The sequence below is a fragment of the Pyricularia oryzae genome, chromosome 4, assembly GCF_000002495.2.
Source record: "Pyricularia oryzae 70-15 chromosome 4, whole genome shotgun sequence".
Lineage (NCBI taxonomy): Eukaryota > Fungi > Ascomycota > Sordariomycetes > Magnaporthales > Pyriculariaceae > Pyricularia > Pyricularia oryzae.
The window spans coordinates 361,247-379,225 of NC_017851.1; the positions used below are offsets into that span (position 1 = coordinate 361,247).

Sequence of the window (17,979 nt, forward strand, 5' to 3'; positions counted from 1 at the left end):
TGATTGCTAAGGGATAACAAGCGTAATATCACTACTTCCTTCTACTTCTATCAACCGAGGGATCAAACAAAAAGCATCACATTGAAGAATCACATTGGGCCGTCAAAGTCTAATAAGTCAAGGTAAACTACGTTAATAGCAACAGAATACTTGTATAAATGTGTTGGGAAAGCAGCCAGATCCACAGCCACTTGGCGCTGGATCCAGTAGTAAAAGAGCAGATTCTCCTAACAGGTCTTGTATGCACATTGATCAGACTAACAATGGACGAGCAAATAGCCAAGTCACTTACCGTTGAAAGTCACAGCACGATCAACAGTCACAGTCACTCAAAAGTCTCGCTCCCTGCCCAAATATGGGTGCGGAGACGGTGAGCGGGCCCGCGGTCGACGACGCTGTCGGCGCCGATGCGCTACCGCTGCCCTTGACTCGGGTCGCATGTTATCGCGTGATTCGCGTCTACGACTGGAAGGATGCTGTGGTGCGGTTGTTACTGGACTCACTGCCTGAACATCGCGTTGCTCATACTGCTCATAGGCCGGCGGCGGATCATACCACTCTCCATCAGCTCTGACGGCAGCAGGCTGGTTCACGAAAAGATGAAGTCCATCCGGCACTTCAAACCGCAGAGCCACAACCTGGTCAGCCCCCACGCCGGCCGGCGGCTCACCCAGCTGCTCAAACAGCACGTCCTCCAACGGCCGCTGGTGCTTCCACAGCTGGCCCGGCAGGCAGACCCACGTCTGGTCCCATATGCCCCGCCTCCGCCACTCGTTCACGACCTCACCGTAGACGACATCGTTGATGTTGGCAGGGAGCGCCTCGTCCAGCGAGCCGAGCGCCTCCCTCCCGCCGCGCAGGCCCCGCCGCCACCGGCGCACGCCCATCTCGAGCGCGAGGAGCGCCATGGGCGCCCCGGCGGCGCAGGGGGCCGAGTTGCGCGCCCTCGGCCTGGCCCACTCGGTGCCGTCGGCCGGCGGCGAGCGCAGCAGCGGGTCCCACGGCCACAAGCCGGCGGCCTGCCAGCGGTGCTTGACCACGCTCCGCGCGGCGTCGAGGATCGAAACGTCGACCTCGACGGAGCACAGGCCTTCGGCCACGGCTTGGAGCATGGCCTGCGCCTCTTCCAGGAGGTGCGACTCGAACTGCGCGCGCGGGTGCGACATGAGCCGGTCTTGGGCGGCTTTGGCCGCCTGTGAGAGGTATGCTTGGGCGGCTGCGTCGTCCATGGGGGGTGGTTGTGGGTTGGGTTAGTAGCGGGGAAGATTGGGTAGGGTTCAGAGGTCTGATCAAGTCTTGTATACTATCCAGTGAGACTTGGGGATTATAGAACAATCCCGGATGTGTCGCAGGATGGGTACTGACAGTGCCGAGGTTTGGGATGGGTGACCTTTATTTATGCTACTCGCCTACCGTGGAGATGAGTGCGACAAAGAGGTTTGTATGCTTTGTCTGCATCACCATGTCATTGTTTCTTGTACCTGCATTGTTCCAGTTGCTTTGTATCATGACCTGCATTGTTCTGGAATGGATCAAGTGCCGCGTAAAAGGTGGAAGGAATCGAAGGCGCTTATCCCCTGCGATTGGCATGCATACATTTATAACACATTAAGACATAGCTCGGCATTGAGCAGAATAGAGAAGACACGCCCTATATGTGGACTGCCAAGACGGCTTTGGATTGCATTCTTATGCTGTCACGGCCCGGCAAGGCAGGTCTTGAATGGAATCACATTATCGCGGCACATGTTGTTCACCAACTTCTTCCTTTCCAGTTCCCAGATCCCTTCACAGAGTCTAAAGGGTTGCATCTGATGGTTCTATAGCAAATGCAAAATTTGATGTGGTCCGCCTTAGCAAAATCCCCAAATAACTTTATGATGAGTTGATAAGTTTCCTAAGTTGGGTAATGCTTACATTGCGAAGATAGACTCACTGACCGAAGGATTCTCTTCAAGGGTACAATAGTAAAATGAAAGGGTTTGCTGGTTGCTCAAGCCACAAAGCTTGATTAGCTCTAAAGATAAGTTGTCATGCTGGCACAATCTGAGATAACCGGGGTCATGACATCGGGACGGCCCGCGAGCTATTCTGATTAGATTGGTATGTGCAAAGCCATACGAGATCCTGTGCTTGGGCCCTTGGGAATTATCTTCAAGGATTGAAGCTAGCAAAAGGAGTCCACGGCATTAGCCGCTAGCGTCAAATATCCCAGGTCGGCGGCCGTTGGGCATGGAGAAACCACCGTTATTTAAAGATTGGAGGCGGCCAGGGGAGAGCACAGGGACATCAGCGCCTTCATCTTGGATCCGGGGCATCTATTGGGAGATGGTGCCGTAGAGTTGTCGAGAAGTGCAACGTCAAGCCCTATCTTGCAGGCTATTATAGACATACTAGAGGACTGATCTCACTTAGTCCAGTAGATTCTAATTTGCAGGAAGATCAAGCGTGAGAACGGTATCGACCGGCTGACTGGCAGCGAATCCAAAGGGCTTAGAGGCCCGATTTGCGCAAATCGAGTACATCAGCTAGCTAAAAAGTGTGATTCGAATCTTTGCCCAGACGAAGAGCATTACCTCCCGTTCTAAAAGTCGAGCTGGGTGCATTCGTGAGCTGACCCACGCTAGCAGCCTTGTCATTGCGCAGCGATAAACTTATCTACAGGCCTCTTGGGCCGAAGCTATTTATGATGACACTAGCCAGCCATTTTACAGAACATTGGTTGACTCTTATCATCCCAAAATTTCATGGCGCAGGCTTATTCAACGCTGTCGCAGTAAACAAACTAGCTCGACACAGCCCAGACCTCACCAGGGGCCGTACCTAACGGTCCTAACCTAGCCTAGCTGCTGCGGCTGAAGCCCCTGAAGCGTGAGACAATTCAGGATTGCAGAGGCTTAGTTTGGCGCTGCAATCACCTTGCCAGGCTGAGGCCATGATCTTTTGCACATTGGGAATTACAATCATTGCATTGTATACAATTTCTTGGCAGTTCGACACACTGCATGAGGCCGCGAACTAGTAATTAGCATACTCTTATACTTGTTTATAAATACTCCCAAGTTACAAGCCCCCTTACAAACAAACCCCAAATGCTATTCAGCGAATCCACCATCGCTGTCTTGCTGGCCATGTTTGCGCATCTCTCCTTGGCCGTGGCTGAAATTGCCGAAGCTAGCGTCAAAGTAACGGGCGGCGGCAGTCATGGGCGTGTGGTGGAGGAAAGAGGCCCTCCCGCACCCAAAAAGACAAAGACCAAGCACAGGCCGCGGATTCAGCGGCGGCAAGCAGGATTTCGACCCTAGGGGTCTCTTTTGTAATGTTGACAGCGGTACGTGCACCGTAGCCATCCGGTGATTCCTGACCTGTGGCGGACAGGACCGTTATGAACCATGGCTTGTTTGAACAACAGAATATACTAGCGAATAGCGATACTGCCGAGCATCCGTCGCAAAGTATCCAGACTGCGCCGATCCAGGGTGCTCATTCTGCCGGTGCGCCCATGTCTTGTTCGGCAGGCAAGTCGGACAGAATCCCGACTTACATATCTTTGTGCCAGCCACTGCGGTGCCAACGGCTGTCATCCAAACTGTGGGAATTGCATGCCGTCCAAGAGGGGTTTGAGCGATGCGAAGGCTCGGAGTTTGGAGGCGGAGCCGTTTGAGCTGGAACGCTGTGAAGCTCTGTACACATTGAATTTCAATTCGTTATTATGTACACGCGAGGGCGATTTAAAGCCCTCGCGTGTGCTTCCTGTCACCTGCAAATAGCACATAGTACCTTGTCTTGCAACAAACTGAGCGAGCATCATACTGCAATCTATAAGCTTCACATTAAGTAAAAGCATGCGTTTATCGGGCCGTTAAAGTCTTCATCAGGCATATTGACCAGATTGTCGCCATGGCCTTTGGCCTACCGAAAGAGCACATCTACGATAAGGGCGAGGCGAGCGGTATTATAGGCATTCTTATTGGCTACAAAATCTCTTGGCCGCAGGCAAGCGAGAAGGGATTTTCTACATGGAATCGAGGGGCCAGTGGCGCAGCCTGACCACCTGCAGGCGTATCACAGCTGCTCCGCCCCGTCAGTTCATCCCCAAATACATCAGGCGCCCCCCGAATCTCAGCGGACAGTGGCTGCCCCGCACTTTTCGGCCTTTATTTCTCGCGGGGACGGACCTGTCGTCAACGTCAACGTCCATCATGGCTGATCCCATGTCAGTCGTCGGCCTGGTGGTCGGGGTGATTTCATTCGGCCTGGACCTCTGTGGTGGAATCAACACATACCTCGACAGGCTCAATGCCCGACCAGATGACATCCAGAGGGCAAAGGCCTCGGTATCGACTATGAGGGTCTTGCTCGCAAAGATCGACTCCATAGCGAGCGGTCTTCCGGACAAGCGCATCATCGACCCATCAGTGCTGGAATGCGAATCCCGCATCAAAGATCTCGGCAAGATCGTTACTGAACTTACTGGTGAAGAAACGGGAGGCAACAGCCTCCGGTTCCGGGTGAAGGAAAAGAGCAAAAAGCTCATGTACCCCTTCCGTCGCGAAGCTCTGCAGCAGCTGGAAAGCAGTCTTGCTATAGTGAACAGCTCCCTGCAGACAGCATTGATGGTGTTCAACTTGTGGGTTCATTAGTCAACCGACTAGTCCTTGACTCCTTGTCAGAGCACCTACTGATGTCCTGTTTAGAGAACAAACTGTGCAGATTGGAAGAGCAGCGCAACAGATGAGTCAGGACCTCTCGCAGCTAGTAGCTCGTCTCACAGTACAGGATGCAACCTTCTCAGCTGCAACAAGTCCAGCCACTTTAAAAGTAAGTACGAATGCAGCGAAATCCATCAGGCCAGAGCAGATCTGGCAATTCTAGATCACATCTGACCACCGAACGCGATAGACACAAGGGGCGCTTCGAGGGCTTCTATCCAAACCTAGCTACTTCAGGGAGGTGGCTGATCAACAACGGTACTCTTTGTCATCATACGACCCGGCTGCGAAGCAAAAGTCAGAGGTGTCCCTGGCAATGGCAGATTGCCAGTGTCATCAAACCGGCTCCTCCGTCCGCAGTCAAAGAACGTGGGGCTCTTGGGCCTTTTCGCAAGAAACACGGGTTTCTCAGCGACACTTGGCTGGCTGTCGACTAGCCAAGCTGAGAGGCAAAGAACAAAGGCAAAAGCTCGCCCTTCGATACACGGGACTTGGTCGTCTGATGGGTGTGGCGTTGCAAATGTCATTGGCCATCACCAATGGCGCCGGGGGTTGCGCCATCAGCCCGTTTCTTTGCTATTCGCCCGTGGTTGATGAGCGCACTTCGCCTGCGTTTCGCGTCCTTGACTTTGCCGCTCGCCTCATCCCTACATATAGATCGTTGTACTACTCCCAAATAATATCCGGCGAGACTGGGGCCACTTGTGCCGAGATTATAAGGGGTTGTATGGACAGCCTCCTGGTATTGTATTCGAAGGGTCTGGCGTCTCCTCGAGACATTGACTCCCTGGGACGTTCGGCTATGCATGTCCTCGTAGGAATCTTGGTTGGTACTTTTCAAGTGGCTCGAGCTGGTGGTTGACTGCTAATAAAAAAACATGGCATCTCAGCTAAAAACATATTCCGTCTGCGGCGATCATGCTGAACAGTTTGCATACCGCGTGTCAAGGGACAGTATTCACGCCTTGATTAAATACGGTGTTCCGGCGATGACGCACAATTCAATGGGGGAGTACGTTTTGTTGCCCTTGTAACGTGGTTCATCAGGACCCCGGACATATCAGGAGTAGTAGTAGTAGTAGTAGTATTATTTAACGCCGGGCTCGGCCCGGCTCATTAGCCGGCCGTTAGCAACCTCCCGAGGGGTATCTCGGCGCGCTTTCTATTTTCTCTATTTACACAGCGGAAAACAAGGGCATAGAAGCGAATCGAGCCTGACCGGGTTCGTGCCCGGTCCTGCTTACAGGTTTGTTCACTGACGCGACCCCGTGCCTTCAGGCGCACGGAGGATTCGTCTGACGGCAGTTGACGGCTCTTCATCGAGAGGGGCCTGTGTCCAAACAGCGGAGCTGTCGGTCGTTTGTAGCCATGGAGACGAAGTTCCCAACAAGTGTGGGCTCGACGGCACAGGCGGGTGGTTGTTGTCGATAGCCAGCCGGGTTATCCTTGCCACGGGTAAGCGGGGAGGAGGTGGAGGGAGCAGGATTCGAACCTACGTTACTCAAGTAACAGCCATGGCGCTTAACCACTGCGCCATTCCCCCCGCGGACATATCAGGACCCCGGACATTTTTCAACCCAGTTTCATCCTTTATTTTCCACACGTGTTCTTTCCCCCAACAGTAATGGAATCATCAAATTGCGAAGCGCGAATCATTCTTGCTCTAAATGAGCTCCGATCAAGCAAAAAGAAAAGCATACGAAAGGTTGCATTAATATATAATGTCCCAAAATCGACACTACACGACAGAATAAACGGCATCGCTTCTTTGGCCAATCGTCGGCCAGGCAACCAAAAGCTAACGGAAAGGGAAGAGGAAGTAATTGTCCAGTATATACTGGACCTGGATTCCCGAGGGTTTCCAGCCCAGATCGCTGATGTGGCCGCAATGGCCGATCATCTTCTCGCTGCGCGGGACGCGCGACCGGTCGGCAAGCAATGGGCTTATCGCTTCGTACAACGACGCACAGAATTAAAAACGCGTTTTTCTCGCGCTTACGATTTCCAAAGAGCTCTTTGCGAAGATCCTGACGCGTTAAACGCGTGGTTTCAATTGGTGGCCAATATGAGGGCCAAATATGGCATCCAAGACTGCGACATGTACAACTTCGACGAAACCGGCTTTATGATGGGCCAGATTTGCGCTGGAATGGTCGTAACTGGGTCCGAAAGACACGGAAGAAGGAAAAAAGTACAGCCTGGCAATCGAGAATGGGCGACTGCAATTTGTTGCATCAGTGGCGACGGTTACGATATACCCCCGTATATCATCGTCAAAGGCTTTTACCATTTGTCCAATTGGTATACAGAAGGCGGTCTTCCGGACACGTGGCGCCTCAAACCCACCGTTAATGGATGGACCGACAACGAGACTGGCCTCGACTGGGTTCAGCATTTCGACAACCATACAAAATCGCGGACAAAAGGCGTATATCGGATGTTAGTGCTCGATGGGCACGGCAGTCATCGATCCCCTGAATTCGAGGGCTATTGCAAAGATCACAATATTATTCCACTTTACCTGCCTGCTCATTCATCTCATTTAACCCAGCCACTTGATGTCGGAGTGTTTAACGTCCTTAAGCGGGCGTACGGTCAAAAAATTAACGACTTTATCCGGGCCCACATCACTAACATCAGCAAAGTCGACTTCTTTTTGGCTTTTGCAGCGGCTTACAAAAAGTCAATGACAAAAGAAAATATGGCCGGGGGTTTTCGAGGGGCGGGAATTATCCCCCATAGCCCGGAAATGGTCATATCTAAGCTGGATGTTAGGCTACGGACGCCGTCACCTAAAGAGCTTGATTTTTCCAGCACCGAAACCTGGGTCTCTCAAACACCGCACAACCCGACAGAAGCCGTTAATCAATCTACCCTTGTTAAAAGTCGAATCAACTGTCATCAGGGAAGCTCGCCAACGCCTATTTTTAATGCTGTAAAGCAGCTAGCAAAAGGGTTGGAGTCGATTGCTCATCGAACCACACTTTTGGAAGCGGAGAACCACAGCCTTCGGAAGGCCAACGAAGCGCTTAGCAAGCGGCGCAGGGCTCAAAAAACACGTATCCGCGAAGGAGGGTCATTTACCATACAAGAGGGTCAGAATTTGCTTCAATCAAATGGTGCCGATGGTCTAATATACGAAAAGAAAGATGAAAATGGGGAGGGGAGTAGTGCGCAGCCGGCGACTAAACGACGTTGCGGCAACTGCGGTAAACCTGGAAATAATGCACGCACCTGTCAGGAGGATGCAGAAATGTCTGATGTACATATATCCGATTGCATTGAGGTAAATTGAACAACGCTGGCGTTGCAATTGAAATTGGAAGTAGTATTGTGCAGGAAAAGTGTCCGGGGTCCTGATATGTCCGGGGTCCTGATGAACCACGTTAGCTCCCTTCCTGACGATGCTTAATACTTACTCACTGCCCAACTACCACAGAACCCCCGTGGCTATCATGCTAAGGCATTTTGAACAAAGATTCCTCGCAGATCTAGCATCGGCATTGATTACCCAAAGTCCAGATACACCGATATCTCTGGCCCCTGTTGATAGGACCGATATCTGGTGGATAAAAGGGGTTGAATTCTTCATTTCGTCACCCTTGACATCGGAAGGTCAGATTGAGAAGCTCCGTGAATTCCCAGATAGATCCCTCATGCTGATGCCTATACAGCATGCGGAAATGGCCCGTTGAGCCATGCGGTTATCAATAACGACCAACCCGCGATTGAAAATATTTTGGCCAAAGATTCAGCGCGCTCATACTTGGAAGAGTCGAATTGGTTCCGACAGACACCGTTGCACTTGAGCATCGACAACCCTGAGACGCTGCAAATACTTATCCAAGGAGGATTTGATACAAAGCTTGATGTGGCAGATTCTGACAGGAGAAGGCCAGTTGAATACGCCGCCATGAAAATCCAGAGAAATCTTGATGGGCTCAATTCCCTCAGGATTCTTCTCCAATCAGGTTGTGCTGTCCATCCCAACACCATTCCCTATTTCGATCGAGACTTCCCCGAAGACATAAACCAAGAGGTTCACAACACCTTTTGGGATGCTCTGAGGCACAGACGTGACAGTCTAAAACTACTTGGCTTGAAACACCTTCCCAGGAGCTTGGCCTTAGACCTTGGACTTTTTGACGAGAGAACACTCGATTACCATGCAGCTTCCTGCTTCGAGGCTCTTGAAAATCTAGGAATTGAGGTCCCCAAGGCCCTGGATCCCAGAATTCCGGCTTGGGTTAAGGTCCCGTGGCATGTTGAAGCGTGGTGTTACCACACACGCCCGCCCGTCAGTCGTGCGGTTCTCGATGTTCTCTGGGATCGAGGGTTCCGGGACATGGATCAGCTGGATAAGGATGGAGTGCCACCCTTTATGACCGATGTTTTTACGCTTGGCAATTTAGATTATTGTTATTGGTTTGTTGAGCATGGTGCGGACATATGGGCCCCATTATGTCAACGACAATGCAGTAATCCGCGGGAGTCGGATGACATACGGACACCGGCGCATTTCTTGCTCGCAAAAATCGGCAGGTGGTTTCGACCGACTCGCTTTGCTAACGAAGACAGTGTCTATGGAGACTCTTACGATGATGGGTCTTACCAGAGCGCCCCCGCTATCACAGCATTCTGCTCCCGTTACGACCCGCGAGACGCTTGCGTATGCCCTTGCACTGAAAACGGCTGTACTCCATTCGACTACTTTTTCAAATGGATAGGCAATGAAGACGACTATCCACGACCGCAACCCCCTGAATGGATTGCCTCTAGTCTCCTTGATTCTGTCCAAGATCTCCAGATAAACATGTTGGGAGGCAATGGCAGCAAGGCGATTCGGATGCTCACTTTTCGAGCGCTCCAATTGCCACACACCTGCTGCGGGATTCCTCTCGCTAAAGGATATTGGTGCGAAGGAACGGCCCTGTTGCCCGAGGACGCCAACGAGATCAATGAAGCTCGGGCCGAGTCGCTAGACGTTTTCGAGGCACTCGTTGAGGATCTCACGCGCCGGTACGAACGTGACGACGGCGACGGCGAGCCGTTTGGGGTTGCAAAAGCCGACGAGTTCTGGCTCGACTGCTGGGTGCCTGGCGTCCAACGTGTATTGGCAGAGCTGGAAAGTCGAGACTTGACGCAGGAGGAGAAGGAAGCGGCCGAGGAGATTGGCGTTGTTTGGTACGGCCCTCAGACGGAGACACCTCGTGATCCAGACGATGGGGTGACGATGGAAGCGTTTCAGGACATGTTGCGGGCAATAACTCGAGATATTTAGCTTCAATTTGTTTCTTTTGCTTGCTACTTCGTATGTAAAGAGCTTGTGCTTTTTCGTCACAGATTTTCACATCTTTAGTTCATCGTTTGATATAATCCCGACAATCTCCCGCAGCTCGACACCCTCCACTTTGCTGCCGATGCTCCCGCCCCATCCGAAGTTTTGCGCCGCTGTAGGGCTGAGTAAAGTTTGGCGTGCGTTTTAAGACGGATGCGTCAGGAATAAGCTTCTGTGGGTTATCCGTCAAAAACCATCCCCGAGATGATGGCATGAAAAAAAAAGCACAAAAAAAAGGACTGTACCACGGGGCCGATGCATCCATCATGGGGACTTTGCCAGGCCAGAATAGGTCATATCGCTACAGTCCCCCTGAAAACACCGTGCTCGATTAGGCGTGTACGGGAAGGGCGGAGACCCCTTGCAGTCCCAGAGGGCTGACTCGACCGCGGCAAATCTTATTTGTAGATGTATACCCACCTCATCGTTTCGTCATCGACAAGGTCGTGCCATGGTCGGGGACAGCGATGAGGCATTGCACGAATTGTTGACTCTGAATTTAACTACCTAGGTAGGTAAGCTGTCAAGTTGTATGGTTGTCATGATTTACCACGTAAAAAGAGTACTCTGTCGGGGTCTAGTTGTAAAAGTTGCGGCGCCACAGCTGGATGCCTGCTAATTCCGTCTACGCACTGAATCGCCACAGGGCAAATGTTAACAATCACACTTTCATACCCCAAGCAGCCCTTCCTCCACTTTTTATGCCGTTCCAAAATTGGCATGACAAAAACGGCTTGACTTGGGGGCTGAGTCTGATTTGAGTTTGATAGCCTGTGTTTGAGCTTTTCGGGGCCCATTTTGGCGGTGACCCCGAGGGGCCCGGTGCTTTGGTTCAAGTCCGGTTCAACGTTCCGTGGGGGGATAGGAGCGACAATTATAAAATGATTTTGACCCGCTCGCAAAGCATGCCGATTCTCTTCTGGTTCCTCATCGGCATCAGCCAGTCATTCTTTTCATAGCCTGCTTTCTACATCCAGTCAACATCCACTCGGCAACAAGTTATCTGCAATTTAGCAAATTCTTTTGCCTGCCATTCTTTAGGATTTTATCGCCACAAATTTAATTTTCATTTCCTTGTTTTTTCTTTTTTTTAAGAACCCACCAAAAAACAGCCACAATGGTCTCCTTCACCACCCTCCTCCTCGCCGCCGCGGCATCCCTCTCCACCGAGGCCCGCAACGTCCCCCGCGACTCGCCAGTCTGGCTCACGCTCCCCCCGACCCCGCAGCTCCCGTCGCCAATCTCAAACAAGCTGTACCCCATCAACGGCGTGAATCTGTGGCTGCAAAAGTACAACGAGGCCAAGGGCGGCGTCCCGATCGTCGTGTCCCACGGCGGCCTGGGCTCCAGCGAGTACTTTGGCGCCGTGATCCAGGAGCTCATCAAGCGGGGCTACTACGTCGTGGCCAGCGACCGCCGCGGCCACGGGCGCAGCACCTTCAACGCCAACGACGTCTTCACGTACGACATGTTTGCGCAGGACCAGGACGCGCTGCTCAAGGCCGTCGGCATCAACAAGTACATCTTTGTGGGCTGGTCCGACGGCGCCATCCAGGGCCTGTCGGCGCTCATGGACCCCAAGCTGGCCGCGCCCATGCAAAAGGCTTTCCTCTTTGGCACCACCGCGAGCCCCGCCGACACAAACGTCAACTTTCCAAAGACCGCCATCTTCAACGACTTTGTGACGCGCGTCGCCACCGAGTACCCCACGCTGCAGCCCAAGGCGGACTTCAAGGCCTTTGCCGGCAAGGTCAGCACGCTCGAGAGCACGCTGCCAAACTTCACCGCGGCCGACTTTGCAAAGATTGACGGCACAAAGGTCACCATGGTCGAGGCGGACCACGAGGAGGCAGTCAACAAGGGCACCGGCCTGAGGATCAGCAAGCAGATCCCCGGGAGCAAGTTCGTCTCGCTCCAGGGCGGCAGCCACTTTTCGCCAGTGCAGATCCCGGCCAAGTTTGCCGACGCCATCGAGGCTTTCTTGAAGGCGTAAGCCTGTGGTTTCTTTGGACTTGGACTCGAATTTGTGGATCGGATGTAAATTGATAGACTATAAAATTTGAATAAATACTCGGCGACTTGGATGTTATTACGTTCGGAACTTTGCTCGACTTTTGGCTTGTTTCGGGCCCAGCTTCACCTATAGCCTTGGGTGTTCAAGCTTGAAATATTTGATTGCATCGCAGCTACGAAACCACCGCATACGCACCACGAATTCATGATTTGTTCTGTAGACGACAAGGCAGGGAGGGGCTTCCAATTAAATGATGTTGGTTCGTACAAATGGCCACTTCAGGCCTGATTAACGAAGCGCTCCATCGTCCTTCAAAGTTATTATCAGATAATGCAAAAGCTGGCCAAAGGCCGCAGCAACTGGTGTGCCAGCTTCTTGAAAAATACCTAGGCAATGCCCATTTACGCGGGGTAAAACTTGCGGGTTTTTTCCATGGGCTGGAATGGTCCTCCCGTTATGCTCTGGTACTTGTAGCCCTCTGGCAGATTGCAAATCACGTTTCCGCATTTCTGCTCGGCCTTGCAGGTAAACCTACCGCGCAGGACTCGAACCGACTCGCCCAGATTAAAATGGGTAGCTTCGGCGAGAGTTTCCACCGTTGTCCTCGAGTCCATTGGGGGCTGCCAGATTGCAACCCTGCAGTCGTAGACGCTTATGACTCTCCGAAGCCAGAGTATTGAACTTTTGGACCCCATTCTCGTCGAAGTAAGTATTCTTCCTCGCGGGGCGAGCCACTCCCCACTGACCGCGGTAATTCCACGTCCGAGGCAGGTTGCAGTCTGGCCTTTCGCAATTCTGCTCGACCGAGCAGGTATATCTGCCTTCGATGATCTTGAACGTTTCGCCCCGATTGACATAGATCACTTCGGCAAGTGCACCATTTCTAGAGCGGCTGCCCGGCTTGGGGGGACGGAAGATCGAGATGCCGCAGTCGTACGTGGGGTCGCCCGGAAACCAGGCGGACCCTTCACGCATCCTGCCCGGGGGTGACTGCCCCGGTTCAGTCGCAAAAACGAGTGATGGCGAAAGGGCCACAGTGGCGGCGGCGGCGAGGAATGCTTCGAAACGCATAGTTGCTGTACTAGGAGCTTAAGCTGGCAGGGACTCAACTTTTTTTTTTGGAAAAAGTTAAAAAGAAGATATGTATGGTAATTATTGCCTATCAAAAAAAGCCTTTACTAAAATAATGCGGTTGCACGGCGCCGATGGGATAATTAAACGTTTATCAAAGATCTGTGGAGAAGGATAAAGGAAAGACTTCCAGATGGGTATTTTCAAAAGAATGTGGTCCGAAAGGTGTCGGATGGGTTGTGGAAGGTGGATGAATAGATGCGAAGAGGCAAATCAAGCCAGGATTTATACTTGAAGGTGGTGATACTTTCACAAAAGGGCAGTTGTCCGCAAAAAGGGTCATTTGAAAGACAGCAAATTGAAATGATCGCTTAGACCGGTATTGCCGAGCCATTACTCAATCTACACAAATGCCTGTCCTAGCTGTAGATTGTACAAATAAATCCTTGTTTGTACTTTGCGGGCTGGCCGAGACCTATACAAGGAAGAAGAACCCTGATTCTGGGGCGGCATTTACCAACAGGGTGGTTTGGCTCATATATAAATAGAACTTTGTCAAGCTTTTACTGTCATTTTGTCACTGCAGCTACCCTTATGAGTCAGTAATTTCATCACGTTACAAGCCTACTCTACATTGTACACAAGATGAACCCATGAAATTATTTACGTGGGGAAAGCCTTGCTTTTAGACAGACAGGTCGGAAGCAGGTACTTGGAGGTTAAGTAGAGGTGCAAACCAGGGTGGATAAAAGACGGACAAGCATCTTGGCTTGGATGCAATGTATTGTTTTAGTACAGACCATGCCCGACCCGCTTTGCACATTTATTCAGCAGGTCGTGTGATATGCAAAGAAAAAAAAAGAAAAAAAAAGGAAAAAGAAAGGAAAAAAAAACAATGTTTTAGGGTGCTTACCAATGTTCGGTGAATGTAACAACTTAATAGCGGGAGCTGGGCAGAATGTTGCTCGAGTGCCCAGGGAGCTAGGCTGGTATGCGTGAGGTAAGCTCAAGGAAAAACAGGTCCAGCTTAGCTAGAGTTGATATTTATCAGACTTGGCTGCCATAAGACTCATCCAACACCGTAGTTGGTAGGGTCAAGAACGGATTTTGAGGTTTCCTAGCTGAAAGAAGTCGTATTTGAATAGCGTTTATTCTTGCATGAATGGAAGCCCCTAGGATGGCATTCCAAACTACATGGGGCTTGACTGGTACTTGGAAACTATGGTAAAAGCTCCCAATGAAAGGTAAATCTAAAGAAATCAAAATTGACACAAACGCCAGCCCCCCAACACCCGCTGCTTTCTTCCACACTTTGGCCGTAACAAGGGCTCCGGCATTGTACCGAACATCACTGCAATAAATCCATCACGTCCTCGGCCCTGTGGAAGACGAATGACTGAGTAGACAACCAACCAGTAAATCAGTGGCGAGAAGTTTGGGCGGCTTTTTGAGCCTTCAACTGCTCGAGTGATAACTCTGTAAACGTGTGCATATAGACACCGTCGTACGTCCACCCGTTGGGCAGCCCGTGGCATACAGGCTCTTCGCAAGTCGCATCGGTCCTGCACTGATATGTGTGGCCGGTAGACGCGATCTTGACGGGAACATCCTCATTCTTCCCGGCAGATGCGAAGCCCATCTCGGTGCGGAGCTGGGTTCGCCCCTTTTTCGGCGGCGGAGCGTAAATCGTGACCTTGCATGGTGGGTTCCTCAGGTACTCTTCCAATTGGGCTATGTGTTTGTCCAGCTCTGATGGCTTGACCGTCAGGTAAGATCCTCGACCCGCGAATGCACCTGTTGGGGCCAGGGACAAGGTCGCAGCGACTGTGAGGAGGGTGGGGAGCTGCATGGTTTCGAATTGTGAAGATATAAGCTGACGGAAAAAAAAAAAATGAATGTATTGAGATAAAAAGAGCGACTTTGAAAGAGTGTATGTTAGAAACAAAGACGAAGGGAACAAGTAGACTAAGGAGGGACAGTAATAACAAAAGGTGGTGGGTGAGTCAAAACTTTGGATACAGGTAAATGCGCGAGAGAAAAAATGCAAATTTATACAAGAGGCCGTTGGAATGAAAGGATCCAGCGATGGCTCAAAATAGATCCAACTTCAGAGTCAGGTAGTGGTGGGATACCCGGAAAAGCCGGTGTTGCCTGCAGTCTCAGGGCTCATCCCTGAAACCCAAAACTCCACAATCAAGCTGTGGCTCAATTGTGGCTTTTGTTTGCACCTGTGGGCTAAAACCAAAGAATTCTTTGGTTCACGTTTGAGGACAATTTGTCGACTTTCGCCGTTTACCGAAGATATTTTCACAACTTTTAGAATTTACTACTTTGTAGTTAATTAAATAAAAATCGTTAAAAAAAGTTTGTGCGTTAGAAGAAATAATTAGCGAAATGTTTAATAACGATTTTATTTATACTTCCCATAACGTTATTCGAATTAATCGAATTAAATATAAGCGTTCTTTTATTTCCTGTGAAAGTTAAGTGTGTTGTAGAAATACTTAGTTTTATAATCGAAATACAAACTTTCCGTATTTGAAGTTTTATTTAAATTTAAAATATGTTTTTGGATAAAATAAATGTAATCTAAAATAATGGTTTTTAGTATTAACTGCTTACCAATTTTGCTTTGCTAACTGAATTATAAAATAATTAGCGCAATTTTCAGGAATATATGGGAAATAATTATTCTAGAGTTTTATCTCCTTATAAACTACCAGGTTGAAAACGAAGCGGACTGCAAATTTATTAAATATAGAATTTGTAAGTTCCTGGAGTTTTATAATAAAAAGTTACGCCAGTTAAATTCTTCTTTATACCGCGATTTATTATAAACTTGGCTAGTTTGGAATTCGGCCAAGGTAATTAATTGTAAATTTACCTTTTAATTTTCAATATATAAGTAATGTGCAAATAAAGAATTAACGGTTAAAACATTTTTGATAGTTTGTAAAATAAAAGCTAGAGATAAAAGCAGTCCGGCTTCCTCTCACGATTTAATAACTTTCGCTTATAAACTCCTTACTTTAAAATTTTTATATACAATCTCGCAACTTCTTTCGGGATCGGTTCCGTGCGAAGGAAAAACTAATTTTAGTACGAATAAATTGTGCATAAAAATGCAACAAACTATTTTTTAAAGAAATCGACTTGTATTGTATTTGGTGTTTCAAATACGAGGGTGTTACGATCAAGGTATCGGGGTAACCTGTTCTTATGGTAAAGTACAGTGGGTTGAAGCAACTGAGCGTCTGACTGGGTAACTGGGGTTCTCAATAACTGGGGGTGAAGTTATGATCGTTCTCAAGTAAGTATTGAGGTTAACTAGAATTTAATTGCTGCTAAACAATCCTAAAATCGAATCTATCTACATGGTAATAAGCGTGCCTTATATAAACTATATTCCGAATATAATTATGGTAATCACTTCGTAATTACAATAATCACTTTTGTTTAGATCTTCCTGATCATTTAACGATCCAAATGATCACCTCCTCTTGGCGTCACGTGCAGTCACGTGACTCATTGCTTAGGTAATCTTGGTCCTGCCGGTCGGTGTTTCCTGGGCAAGTGTCGTCAGGAGGGGCGTGACCCCACCTGGCCTTCCTGGTACCGGCCCAACCCTTTGGTCGTAACATCAGGTCTCCTCTCCTTTTGGCCAAGTCCCTTTGGCCTTAAATAGTCTGTACTCCCCTAATCCCTGTTTTTGGTCTCGTTCCTTCCGGCTAACTTTCCTGCGCCATATAATCCCGGGAAACGACCGGGCTGACGAGCTGGCCAAGGCCGGCTCCGCCGGACCGCCGGACCCAGACCCGAGGGCTCAGCAAACCACGTATAGCGGTGCCGGCACGGTCCTCAGAGCCATTCTTTCGAATATAGAGAAGGACTGGTGGCGTAAAGAACTCTGTGAACGGTCCCCCGCATATAGGGAATGGAAATTCCAATACACACCGAGAAAGGAGCCCGAGGAACTGCGTTTGCCAAGACCCCTACTGGGCCATTATTTGGCCATGAGGACCGGCCACGGCGATTTCAAGGCCTACCATGACCGTTTCAACCACCAGGATGCAAACACCTCGTGTGCCTGGTGCTGGAAGCGGACCTCCCCTGAGCACCCGGTGCACTGCCGCTATTCGCGGGCGGTGTGGAGAAACTGGCCGTGGCCTAATAACGACCGGCCGGCCGGGCCGCCAAATCGCGCCCAACGCTGGAAATTCTTCCAGACAAGCTTCGGGCAACCGAAAAGCTTTGAGGCGTTTTCGATAGCCACCAACTACTTCAGCGCCCGCCCCAGAGCGGCCCGCCAGCGCCCCGCGCGCCACGAACGCACTTTACGCCTAGGGACACCGATCGTAAACGACTCGAACTCTGACGAGGAATAGACTTACTGCCTTTTCACCCACACTTCACGGCACAAGCCGTCAGACGAACCCTCCGTGCACCTTAGGCACGGGGTCGCGTCAGTGAACTAACCCCCTAAGCAGGACCGGGCCCGAACCCGGTCAGGCACGATCCGCCTCTGCCCTCCTTGTTTTCCCCCTGTGTAAATAAAGAAGATAGAACGCGCGCCGAGATACCCCTCGGGAGGTTGCTAACGGCCGGCTAACAAGCCGGGCCGAGCCCGGCGTTAACTAATACTACTACTACTACTACTTTCCTGCGCCATATCTAGTCGCGTAGTCAAATCGAAATCTAGTCGCTCGTCGACCGTTCGTCGCGACCACCTCCTCTCTGCTCTCACTTTGTCGTCGGTCGAGATGCCTTCTTGCTCTGCTTGCCAGTCTCGGGGAATTCCTCGCTGTCAAACCTCGCCTCGGGATTCCGCTCGGTGTACGGAATGT

General features: G+C 50.4%; 7 protein-coding genes and 1 pseudogene across 8 annotated transcripts; 4 read left to right on the forward strand and 4 right to left on the reverse strand.

The window, feature by feature from the left end:
• Positions 1–329: 329 nt before the first annotated feature.
• Positions 330–1,229, reverse strand: MGG_08477 (uncharacterized protein; the record flags this gene model as incomplete). Its single annotated transcript, XM_003715936.1, has 1 exon — positions 330–1,229. The coding sequence occupies one exon, from the start codon at positions 1,227–1,229 to the stop codon at positions 330–332; it is 900 nt and encodes a 299-aa protein (XP_003715984.1).
• A 1,863-nt stretch (positions 1,230–3,092) lies between these two features.
• MGG_17022 (uncharacterized protein) lies at positions 3,093–3,664 on the forward strand (the record flags this gene model as incomplete). The annotated part of the gene is made up of 3 exons (XM_003715937.1): positions 3,093–3,201; positions 3,266–3,331; positions 3,423–3,664. 3 exons carry the CDS (start codon positions 3,093–3,095, stop codon positions 3,662–3,664), a joined length of 417 nt encoding a protein of 138 aa, XP_003715985.1.
• Positions 3,665–3,900: 236 nt separating this feature from the next.
• MGG_17023 (uncharacterized protein) lies at positions 3,901–5,652 on the forward strand (the record flags this gene model as incomplete). The annotated part of the gene is made up of 4 exons (XM_003715938.1): positions 3,901–3,952; positions 3,997–4,630; positions 4,698–4,821; positions 4,903–5,652. The coding sequence occupies 4 exons, from the start codon at positions 3,901–3,903 to the stop codon at positions 5,572–5,574; spliced, it is 1,482 nt and encodes a 493-aa protein (XP_003715986.1). The 3' UTR covers positions 5,575–5,652.
• A 531-nt stretch (positions 5,653–6,183) lies between these two features.
• Positions 6,184–6,255, reverse strand: MGG_20176 (annotated as a pseudogene). Its single transcript has one exon. The product of its transcript is annotated as a tRNA-OTHER (tRNA).
• A 2,370-nt stretch (positions 6,256–8,625) lies between these two features.
• MGG_17024 (uncharacterized protein) lies at positions 8,626–9,993 on the forward strand (the record flags this gene model as incomplete). The annotated part of the gene is made up of 1 exon (XM_003715939.1): positions 8,626–9,993. One exon carries the CDS (start codon positions 8,626–8,628, stop codon positions 9,991–9,993), a length of 1,368 nt encoding a protein of 455 aa, XP_003715987.1.
• A 1,174-nt stretch (positions 9,994–11,167) lies between these two features.
• MGG_08480 (alpha/beta hydrolase) lies at positions 11,168–12,043 on the forward strand (the record flags this gene model as incomplete). The annotated part of the gene is made up of 1 exon (XM_003715940.1): positions 11,168–12,043. The coding sequence occupies one exon, from the start codon at positions 11,168–11,170 to the stop codon at positions 12,041–12,043; it is 876 nt and encodes a 291-aa protein (XP_003715988.1).
• A 585-nt stretch (positions 12,044–12,628) lies between these two features.
• MGG_08481 (uncharacterized protein) lies at positions 12,629–13,135 on the reverse strand (the record flags this gene model as incomplete). Its single annotated transcript, XM_003715941.1, has 1 exon — positions 12,629–13,135. One exon carries the CDS (start codon positions 13,133–13,135, stop codon positions 12,629–12,631), a length of 507 nt encoding a protein of 168 aa, XP_003715989.1.
• Positions 13,136–14,555: 1,420 nt separating this feature from the next.
• On the reverse strand, positions 14,556–14,984 carry MGG_08482 (uncharacterized protein; the record flags this gene model as incomplete). Its single annotated transcript, XM_003715942.1, has 1 exon — positions 14,556–14,984. The coding sequence occupies one exon, from the start codon at positions 14,982–14,984 to the stop codon at positions 14,556–14,558; it is 429 nt and encodes a 142-aa protein (XP_003715990.1).
• Positions 14,985–17,979: the final 2,995 nt, after the last annotated feature.